At 32.3% G+C, this 12,172-nt stretch overlaps 1 protein-coding gene and 1 long non-coding RNA gene across 2 annotated transcripts; both read left to right on the top strand.

Moving 5' to 3' along the window:
• Positions 1-2,178: 2,178 nt before the first annotated feature.
• LOC136972549 (uncharacterized) lies at positions 2,179-6,666 on the top strand. Its single transcript, XR_010880352.1, has 2 exons — positions 2,179-2,210; positions 6,552-6,666. It is a non-coding gene; the product is annotated as an uncharacterized lncRNA (long non-coding RNA).
• A 4,076-nt stretch (positions 6,667-10,742) lies between these two features.
• LOC136971823 (ribosomal protein S6 kinase alpha-2-like) lies at positions 10,743-11,962 on the top strand. The gene is made up of 5 exons (XM_067266329.1): positions 10,743-10,956; positions 11,024-11,131; positions 11,202-11,282; positions 11,428-11,484; positions 11,605-11,962. Exons 1-5 carry the CDS (start codon positions 10,765-10,767, stop codon positions 11,776-11,778), a joined length of 612 nt encoding a protein of 203 aa, XP_067122430.1. The 5' UTR covers positions 10,743-10,764; the 3' UTR covers positions 11,779-11,962.
• The last annotated feature ends 210 nt before the right edge of the window (positions 11,963-12,172 follow it).

Raw genomic sequence — 12,172 nt, 5'->3', positions numbered from 1 at the left:
TTTGGCTAGTAAATTTTTATGGCATTTACTTTGCATGAATTAAATTTTGATGAAAATTTAATGCAGTTTGCTTATGGCATGCAAAATTGGTCATTGACATTATTCAGACTAATATTTTGGACACACCATGAATTATTAAATCATCATGATGCTTTTTTGGAACACTTTTTCCTGTGTTTCTAGAAATCTCAATTATACAAAATATTGTGACAAATTATGGATCATGTTCTATTGTTATAAATGAAACCTGATTGTTATTAAATTTAATTTATTTTAATTCATCGAAATCATTCCATACCATGAAAAAACAATGTTATAACCTTTTCCCTACATCAAATAAAATCATTAATTCTCTCTTCAGTGATGGTAATAGGTTTCGACTCTATTGTAATTTAATACCAGAGAATTTGTTATATGCATGTTTGATAAATGCACTTTTGAAATCAATGCCTTAACAAAAACAGCCAACCACAACTTGTTAGTTGGATACTTTCATTAAAACTACCTTTAAAATTTAGAAGTGCAAAACTTGCTGTTTTTGACATCTTGCCATTTTCAAGTATCCTCAGTGAGATATTTCAAGTGAATGTTAATCTGTTGTGTCACATAAAATCAATTTACAATAGTTGGTTATGACAAAGTTTTACACTTCTATATGTATTAAAAAAGTAATTCCACTTAGTTTTATATTTCATTCATTATAAAATTAATGCTGAAAAAATATCTAACTAACAGTCAAATGTGAAAGTGCATATGTAATCAATCATTAAAAAATTTTAATGACAAAATTTATTGATCTGAAATAAATATGAACATTCCATAATATTAAACTCTACTGTAAATCTTCACAAGAAATGAATTATTTTTACGTAATGCTTAAATTAATAACAATTTTAAAATTATGACTTTAATCTAAAAACTAAACTTTTAAAGTAAGCAACTGAATATGAAATTTTTGAATTATACTTAAATTCATATGAGATTGTAATTTTAGGATTACATAGCTAACAAATTTTACTAATACATTTTTATATAGATGAAAAGCAAATTCATACATTCTAACTTGAGAATTTAAAAAGGATATTAAAAAGTTAAATTTTAGTAGTCACTTTTTATTTCAATGTAGTGAGTGTATAGAGAAACTGTACTCAAGCATGGCTTTATCAGTGAAATTGTCATTTTTCCATTATTTTACATTATATCTAATCAAATAATTAAATTTTCATACGATCCTTAATTTATTGATTGAAAAATGAGTTTACAATAATTTACTGTATATCCTTTTCATTTGTCTGAAGATAATATTTTAAATATTTGCATATAACCTATGTTATTTTTAAAAATAATACCCTGAAACAAAGCAGCCGAATGATGTATATAAGACAAGATTTATCGTTACAATGGAGCATCGATTATCCGAAACAATTCGTGGCCGAATTGTTCGGATAACTGATCACTTACGAAAAAATATTAACCTATCTCATGTTGAAAATTTTCCCCGTTGCCTAACGAAAATTTAAAATAATCGTGGCTATTGTACTGTACCGTTGAAATTGCTTTATTTTGCACATATTGAAAAAATAAAAACAAATAGTTATATTTCGGAAGTTAATCTAGTATCAAAAATAAGTAATTATACAGTTTAAGGGAATGTCAGGTTTTTTAATTATGTAATATTTAAAAGAAGTTTTATTTAATAGACATTCAGAAAACGCATAGCAATTTTCCGGGCGACCCGTATGTAAAGTGCTACAAACAAGAAAACCATAGGACTACTTACCGATTGTGCCCCGTTCCAGCCGCCATTACTTAAGCTTGTTTTTGTCGTGGAGCGACGGACGCGTACGAAGTGTCACGTGACATTTCTCGGTACCGTCCGGTCACGTGATCTATCATAATATACTATAGTATGTATTTGTAATTAGAAACGACTTATTACTGGTATTATTATTAACTCATTTAATATGAAACTTTACCTATGTGTACCGTCATGGCGGCGATAGCGACTGTTCGTGTCGACGGCAGGCCGCCGATTGTTTAACGTCATTAGCTATTGATTCGCGGTAGCTCTTGAACACACGTATCAATGACGTCATCGAGTAACGTCGAAATCGGGTCACGTGAAACGGTTCGTATGCATCCGCCGTCCAGAACGCACCTCCACGACGACGGTAAGCTAAAACAATGGAGTCTCGAACGGAGCACAATCGGTAAGTGTCCTACGATTTTTGTTTTTAGCACTTTACATACGGGTCGCTCAGAAAAATGTTATGCGTTTTCTGAATGTCTATTTAATAGAGAGGTTGCGGCCGAAGTTCAAACGTTAAACTTGTACAGCAAGCAGAAGTACAGTACACGTTTGAGCTCCAAATAAAATACGTTGCGCCACACGTTCACAACAATATCCCATGAGACAGTGCGTGACGTGACTCATGGGATATTGTCGAAAAATGGCGGAAATCTTTAACAACGATGAATGTTACCGGCGAAAGTAAATAAACAAATTAAACTATTTTAAAGTATTTATAGGATGTTTAATAACACTAAATATTTTTTATTTGCGTCGTGTCTCCTACCTTACGATAGGACCACCTTATACTTTGTTGAGGGAAGTAGTGGCTTATGTGAATCCGAAACAGCTCGGGAAATTATTTTTAGAAAATTTACGAACGTATTACGCTGTTGATGGTAGATGATGCCGTGGAAGAACAAACCTACTCTTACAGAATTATGATAAGCTATTATGAACACAATTAGATGTAAATTCTATAGGCACTTCGCATCACTTGCAAAAAAATTTAATAATAATAATAGTAACAACAACTTTATTGTATTAAGGAAACCTTGTTACAGAGGAGTTAGATAGAACAATAAATAATTGGCATGTAACCTATTATAACTTTCTTTTAATATAACATAATTAAAAAAACTCATATTCCCTTAAACTGTATAATTACCCAAAGGTTCCGATTCAGCACGACACAATCCTCAGAAAAACACCGCACAAAACAAACCAAACTTACCACTCAGGATGGGATAAAAAGCCTGGTTCACTCTCACTCTCTCTTTTTTCTTCTCTTCAAATTGAAATGGAGATACTAGCCTTAAAGCCTGGTTCTTTCTTTTCTTTCTTCTTGTTAATATGGAGACAAACCTGATTCAAATATTTGCTTGTCCTTAAGTACCCTCTCATGGTCGCGCCAATGCTGCCAGCTAAAACACGCACACCAACAAAAATAATATTGGAGTAGCCCAAGTCATAGCCAAATATTGCAGCGCCGCAACCCTAGCGGAAATTTAAATTTGCCGACTGGAATGCTTTCAGTTATTTATAAGATAAGAAAAAAGCTTAATTTTCAGCGTGGGAATAGGTTTAATGAAACTTGTAAATGCTAATAACGAGTAAAATCTGATATGTACGCCGATTGATAGTACTCCACAAAAGCAAAGTTACCAGTAAATTAAACGACAAGAAAGTGCCATAAACTGAGTGAATATTCAAGTTTGCAAGTCCTTGAACATATGGATGGATTGTAGAATCATCATCACAGAGAGAACTTTACTGTATGGAAGGAATAACTAAGGACTACGAGTGCCAGATAGTGTGTGTTCCCCGTAAAACATGTATTCAATATTTTACCTATACATGTCTTGACTCGACCATTCATTGGAACAAATGCAAACATATTCATACAGTATGTAGATATCTTCAGGCTAAAGCACTATAACCATTTCCAACAGAAAATAAAGAAAATAAGCAACACATTAACACAGAATTGCAATATGAATTATTAAATTCATCCAGTACAGAAGAAAATGAACATCTGCACCCATTTAATGTTCACTGATCATACCTTTATAGCGGTTTGTTTGTCTTGTATAATTTTAAGTATTATAACCTATTTATATTAATACCAGCTGAGGAGGGACTATTTCCGAAATGCATTTTGGTTATTCATACTTACGTAATCGATTTTTAATGTACGCCTCTTTTGTTTTTTTTTAAATGTACTACATTGATACCTGAGTGTTTGTGCTTATCACTGGTGTAATAAGTCCTTATTATTATCTACCCCACAGTAGATATTTAATTAATTTAATTATACCAAGGGCTTAAGGCAATTCTTTGTAATATATATGTTACAGTCAAAACCCGTTTTTAGTTAGAACGCGTTTTAACTAGTTGAAACTAGTTTATACTGGTTGTCTTTGTTAAAACCTGTTTTGTCTAGTTAAAACTGGTTTTAACTCAAATTCATTTTTGACTAGCAGTAAATTCTAGTTTTAACTAGACAAAACAGGTTTTAACAAAGACATCCAGTATAAACTAGTTAAAACGCATCCTAACTAAAAACTGGTTTTGACTGCAACATATAGAGTGATTCGGGGTAAGATGGTAAGCGGGGAAGATGCCTACTTTTTGATATTTTCAAACGGTGACGTCAGATATTGTCATGTGTTTGTATGATGAATCGTTGGGCCAATATTGAGTGCGGAAAGCTGTAGTTGGCTACCGTTACCTCATTTTCTACATCTGAGAAGAATAAAAGCAAGATAAGAACGAAGTTTTTGTTGTGAAATGTTTCTAGAATCATTTTAAAATTAAAAGTTAAAATAGAATTTATTAAAAATTGCGGAATTAATGTGTAATGTAGTTAAGGTTCTAAAGTTTCTATTGTGACCCCCTTTGTGGGGCTGCCGCCGATCCCGATCAGACATGCTAGAACACGTACAGTACAACGTAGGCATCTTACCACTGACAAATGGAAAAGGTGCCACATTTTTCATAGGGTAACATGCCTATTTTTTGTTAATTGAATTCCAATATGCCTATTTTTAATAAATTTTTGTTTTCTCGTTTTATTGCAGGATATGCATAGAAATTATATAAGGACTTCTCAAAAAGGTTTTTGGACTGAAAAAAACTTTCAGCTAGCTACAGAGCACGTTAGAACGGGCGGAAACTTAACAATACTTATACTGCGCTGTTATACTTACTATGAAGTACTTTGTACTACATATGCAATAAATTAAATTTTGTTAAGATATTCGAAAATTAATTTTACGCAATTATATTTGTTATCTTACCGTAATGGCATTTGGCATCTCACCCGGATACTTGGGGTAAGATGCCTAAAATACCAGACAGTAAAAAAGTCGTCATTGCAAACACAATATACAATTATTTTTCATATACTCCAAAGTTTTATTTGAAAAACATGCTCAAGAATATGATATTTTCGTTAGAGGCCTCCAAAACCCAAATTATCGCTATAATTTCCTTCATAAGCATAATGTTAGGCATCTTCCCCGAATCACTATACATAACTTTATTTCCCCCCAAACATATTTATGTAGCTAAAATTAGTTTTAACTAATGTTAAAAGTTAAAACTAGTTTTATCTAAAATTAAAACATGTACACAGTAAATTAACTGCTGTACATGTACATGCTGTACAGTACATGTACAACTAGAATTTCCTGCTAAACCCGTTTTGTCTAGTTAAAACTAGAATTTACTGCTAGTCAAAAATGAATTTGAGTTAAAACTAGTTTTAACTAAACAAAACGGGTTTTAACAAAGGCATTCAGTATAAACTAGTTTCAACTAGTTAAAACGCGTTCTAACTAAAAACGGGTTTTGACTGTAACATATATACTTTATGTTTCTATATTCAACGGTTGATTCAACAGTGAATTTTCCGTTTCGAAGTTAACTGTAAGACAATGAAGAAAACATACACATTTTCACCAACCACAGAAGTAACAGCTAAAAACACATGAAGAAAAACATAAAGTCCTTAACATATTTACAATTGGTCTGGGCCTCTAGTGGTTGTTCCGAGTATTCCATTGCGTGAATTTTCCGTTGAGTCCCTCCGTTAAACGATCTGACGTCACGTTTTGTAGAAAAAAGAAACGTTTCCGTTGAAAGGGCACTTTTCATGATGGCGACTTAATTAAGGCAACGATTGTGACTGTTTTGCTAAATAAATAAAGCAACTCGCTTATCCATTATTCGAATAAATCCTTTTATTCAAATGAACCCTTATCTGTATCATTTTCTAGTATAGGGGAGAGCGGGGCTAAAAGTTCCCGGGGTAAGTTGTTCCGATTGAAATAGCTCCACAAGGAAAAAATATATATATAATTAGTAAATATGTCATGAAATCGAACGTTTCTGCGCACCGACGGCAGCTATCTTAATCAGGCCAGTGACGTCCGGTACATTGGAAAGAGAGCCTGTACGTCGCTGATCCACATAAGTAAATATTTTCGTGTTTGATATTTTTGGTATATCTGGCGAATTTAAATAATTAGCGATTAGTTGTTTGGTATTTTTATTCAAAAATATATCGAGTATCTTGATATACTACGCTAAAACTGTATATGTCTCGTAACCTAATCTAGTAGTTGCTGTTTTGAACCCATGTGTTATCGGGGCTAGATGTTCCCTTCTTTGGGGGCATGTTGTGACCTTGGAACAACTTGCCCCAGTTCATCTGTACCGGTAATGCAGTAAAAATAATGTTTTTTTTTTCCTTTTGCAGTATGCGGACTTATATTCGAAAAACAACACGGGGTTCTGTATCTCAGGAGTTGATGCAAAGAGCTGCAGATGCAGTTATTAAAGATGGTTAAAAAATAAAAACTGTTGCCAGAGAATTAGATATTTGTCATATGACGTTATATAGATTTGTAAAGAAGTTGAAATCTGGAGTAGAAAACGCTGCGATTGGCTACAAAAAAGTAAGATTGGTCTTTATTGAAGAACAGGAAAACAAGTTAGCAGAGTATTTGTTAAATGTAAGCTTTACTGACGAAAGACAAATCTTGGATCAGCCAGGGTCATCAGGAGTTGTAAATTTGCCTGCAACTTCTGGTGTTATACAAGAACTTGGAAAGGATGTTCCTTTCTCCCCTTTTCTTTAAGTAAAAGTTATAAATGTTGAAACGTAAAAATGTTTTCTTTATAATAAATTTAAGAAAAACAACTAATTATTGATAAGATATTATTGATTAGTCTTTAAATACATACTTAGTTAAATAAATTATTGTTTTTTTTTACATATTACACCTTCCATAGATCTTGTAACAACTTGCCCCACCCTGTTAACAACTAGCCCCGAACCGGGGTAAGTTGTTACTTTCCGACTTTAGGTATTGTATTATTAATTATAAAAAACTTACAAAAAATCAACCCCAAAAACTGTATTTATAGCAAAGTTAGATATATTACTAAATTTTAATCTCTTAATACTTATGCTAGAATTATGTTTCCTTAACAAAATATAAGGTTGATTAAAAAACGGAACTTGTAGCCCCGCTCTCCCCTACTGGGTCTTTCTTTAATAATTTTAATTAATTTCTTGAATATTTATATCATTAGGAAGACTTAAAGAGAGCCAAATATCGGTCGTAATCAATTTTGGACAAATGAAAAAATCTTAATATTTCAATATTGACCAAATTATCCAACATAATCGTGCAATCACATGTTTTATTATATACAAATCGTTCATTAATTTGTCCGTTATTACAGCATCCACAGCAAGAGCGAATGAATAGTTTCTAAAGCGAAATTTACTTTTTCATGGAAGCTGCCATGTTAGTTCGTTGAATACTCAACGGTCTTTCAGGTCGTTGAGACCGTTGAGCTCAACGGTGAAACAGCGCTGACGTCATTAGTCTCAACGGAAAACTCAATGGTCCATTTAGAAACGCTTTCTTCTCACCGTTGAGTCAACCGTTGAATATAGAAACGTACGGATAGTGTTTTTTAAACTGTCTCCGCCCTGTGGGCACTAAAAGAAGGCCTCTTTTAGCAAGCCCATTCGTCCAGGCCCACAATGGGGAGGCCGGGTTGCGAGGGACGGGGCCCGACATATCCGTGTTTAATACTAAAAAACAATAAGAAAATAATATAAAATGAATATAAAAGACTAATGTAAAGAATAAATAAACATTTAACGTGGCATTTACTTTTCTGAAGACTTTTCTTGGGGTATGGAAAACTGCGAGGAGGGGGAAAGAAATTTTTTATGATAATCTAATATATTCGAGCACATTTATTACACATGCAAACACGCATATATTTTTTTAAAAAATAAAATATAAAAGTTATTAATTAATATAATATTAAAACATAAGTTAAAATAATATTTATTGTTAAATAAATATAAAAGTAATATGAAATAATAGCCTACTTTCATATTATTACGAATATTTTATTTCTTTACTATCGGATATTTAATTAGCTCAGTTATATGTCAAAAGTCATCTGTTTTTTAGGCAAGATAAACTTATTTTTAATTTAAATTTCCTAATATGATAAGATATTTCATATCCATTTCGGTAATCACCGGAATTAGCATAGTGACAATGTTTTTGTTACGAAAAAGAAATCGATCCGGTAAGAATTTAGCGAATTTAACCATTCAATTATATTGGCTTCTGCTAACAACTTTTTAAATTAATTAATAGCGAAAAAATGTGCAATGCCGTGGTTAAGAACTTTAATGGTGAGTCATTCTTCCAATCTTATCATCACTCATTATAAAGAAATTTCGATCGAAAAGAGTTTTCTAATATAAATTTAGATTTAAATCTTCAAGTAATGTCTTCTAATTTTCTCAATTATTCTCATTAGAATTTCTCCGTAAACGAAACATTTCAAGAAACTAATTTGAGTATTTGTCGAAATTTTTTCAAAAATTACTTCAGAGGTATAAAATTGCATAAGACGTTTAATGGTTTTATTAAGAATAACTCTCCACGTGCGAAAACAGAAGTTTTGAAAACACACGAACCATCCGTTTACGACGTAACTCCTTTGACCATCGGTAAAAAGAGCATATTTGGCATGGCGCGACCCTTAATTGCCCTTAATTACCAAAATTCTTGTTATTATCCAACCGAAAACGTTACTCCAAATTCCACGTTTACGTGGAAAACTCCGGCTAAAAGCTTTCGAATACAAGTGAAAAGAGATGATACGGAGAAAGACCAAAATCAGTCGGTAGTTTTAGATCGATCCCAGACGGATAGTTCTTGGACCACCGTGCAATATTTACAGTTATCCAACGAGGAGCAATACGAAAAGGAGAAGCGAGAAGATATTAATAAAAAGTAAATATCTATTAACAAATAGATTTTAAAAAACTAGATTTTTTAATGTCGTTATTATTCCAGTCATCTCCATCCGATGTTGAAGAAATTTCAATTCGTGCGAACCATCGCCAAGGGTTCCTTCGGAGAGGTAAATTTAACATTGTCTTGCGTAAGTTTTCAAAGATTCAACGTCTATGCAACTCTTCATTCAATTTAATTTTCACAAATTCGAGTTAATTCACGATTACATAAAATATTACAGGAGACGTTTTAAAACGAATGCAATTATTTAAACTTAATTTTAATTAATTCACTTTTAACATGTGTAGTTTATCTTAGCTGAAGATAGAAAATTAAATAAGCCATTCACTTGATTTCAAACATACTTTAATAGGTAAATGATCAGTTTTAAAATTTCATTTATTTGCGTTTTAACATTCGTTTTGAAGGTTCAAATGAAACCAACAATATGCTTTATTTCTTTGGCTTCTGTTGTCCTATTCTAAAAGCCTCCAGTTATAGAGGAAAACAGAACGGTTTTAGGCTAAAACTTTTTCTGGAGAAACTTGTGGCGCGATGGGTAACAGCATCGGATCACAGGACAGTTTTACCCTAGATTTACCCTAAATATAAGACTACCTGAAACATTACCCTTAGAGGTTGAAATTAACCTAGAAACGGCAGCACTTTCTTTTAGACGGTACACAATAACCGAATTCCTGAAATCCAAGTTTGAATATCGTTAAGATCAATATAATTTCAATTAACCGAAAAATGTTTACAGGTGGCTCTGGCTAAAGATTCGCTGACGAAAGAATACGTCGCCATCAAATCGATCAAAAAATTAAAACGTTTGTTGGGATGCATCAAAAGAGAAAATATGGTATTTGCCTTAGTCAACTCTTCCTCGCATCCGTTTTTAATAAATAAATGGGCATCTTTTCAGATAAAAGTCAGTACTACATTAAGTAAATTTATATTTTAGAAACAAAAAGTTTCGATAAGGGGATGTCCATAAATTATCTCCTCACTGGAAGGGAGGGAGCGGATTAAAGGAGGTTGAATTTTGATTCTATTGAAACCGTGTTGTAATTTGTGTTATGCTATAATGGCACGATGAAGTGACTTTCATTCAACACTTGGCTAGTTTTCCATCTTTTATTCAGTTAGAATGGAAAACTAGCCAAGTGTTGAATGAAAGTCACTTCATCGTGCCATTATACCATAGGTTGAATTTTGTTGATGTGCAAAGAGGAGGAGAGGTTACGAAGACTCGGACAATGGAGAAGGAGAAATAAAACTTACAAGAAAAATGCGAACGTAATTTATGGACAGTCCCTAAATGGATTTTTAAAATGTATATTGAATCGAGACGTAACCTTTCAGACACACGTGTTTTTCGTTATGGAATATTTTCCCGGCGGAGATCTTTACCTACACGTTCGAAATACTTCATTATCCGCTCTTCAGCATCAAGCGATCTTTTACAGTGCCTGCATTGTAATGGCCGTAGAATTTCTACATTCTCACGACATTATTCACAGGCAATTATTTCTAAATCGATATAATCCGATTAAGATCATACGTACGTTTTTACGGAAACTAATCATTAAATATTCTTTCTTCAGGGATCTGAAACTTCAAAACATTTTAATGTGCAAAGATGGATACGTAAAGGTAACGGATTACGGTTTGAGTAGAAAACTGTATCCCGGTTATTACGCTCATTCGGTATGTGGCACGTTGACTCATATGGCGCCCGAAGTACTAAATAAGGAATTGTATACCAAAGCCATCGATTGGTGGTCGACGGGAGTAGTACTGTACGAGATGTTAACGAAAAAAGTATTTTTTTTGCTTTTATTCTCGATTTTTAAAATTAAATTTTGCTTTATTAACGAGTTATTTATAGTGTCCCTTTATGGGTCGCGAGAAGAAATCGGTTTTGAATCTCATTTACAAGAACGACATCGATTTTCCGCCATATTTGAACGCCGGATCCGTCGATATTATTGGAAAAGTAAATAATAAACAGTCTTCTCTAATGCTATTATTATTATTAATTTACAGTATATCTCGTTCGTGCTTAGTTCTTAAAGAGAAATCCGGACGAACGACTCGGAAATCGAATAAGTGGAGTGGAGGAAATTAAGCAACATCCTTTCTATCAAGTATTATTCGAAAATTTTCAATCTCCTTAATTAGAAGTTTCTCAGAAATAAATTTCTAATTTGCTAGAACATATTTTACTCTCGGATTTCAAATTATCATATTTTTTACACGTAATATAAGTAACAATGATATTTTGTTTAACAGATAATTGATTGGGAAGGCCTCATACAAAAAAAATTGCAACCTCCGTTTATTCCAACGGTGAGTAACTTTACGGAAGTTGGTAGCAAAAAATTAATATAAGTAAATAAGTTATTCATGAAAAGAAGTTTTCTCATATATATATATGTATATATATTGTTTTTTTTTCTTTGAAACTAGATTTCTCAATTACAAAACAAAGTAGAAACAGAAACAGACAATTGGCCACCCTTTACTAACGAACAAACGGACTCCTTTATCGATGCCAATCTAGACAACTTCTCATATTTGGCCAATTGGTTACAACCTTGGGATAAATCAACGATGTTCTACAGTACTCTAAATTGTCATTAATTAAATTATAAAATCTCTAATTTTTGCTTTGGAGTGAGGAAATTCGTTTAAGTGTAGTTTCTGGAAACTTGTAATTAGGAATGTTAACTTTGTTGGATGCAGAAAATTTAGCAAGAGAGAACCTAAGAAAAATAAAATAAAATTATAAAAATAAGACCGTAGTGTGATAATTACGAGCATGCATAAATTTATTAATCTATCTATATATATATACATACATATATATATATATATATATATATATATATATATATATATATATATATATATATATAAGTGATGCAACGAATATTCGGTTACTATTCGGTATTCGGCCTATTTTTCGCTATTCGGCCAAATACCGAATACCTAAAATCAGGAGTAAGAAATAAGAAAAACATAGTAAATTAATCAT

Source organism: Centruroides vittatus, unplaced genomic scaffold (genome assembly GCF_030686945.1).
Source record: "Centruroides vittatus isolate TY-2023 unplaced genomic scaffold, ASM3068694v2 contig_1057, whole genome shotgun sequence".
Classification (NCBI taxonomy): domain Eukaryota; kingdom Metazoa; phylum Arthropoda; class Arachnida; order Scorpiones; family Buthidae; genus Centruroides; species Centruroides vittatus.
This window is presented reverse-complemented; position numbering and strand designations above follow the sequence as displayed.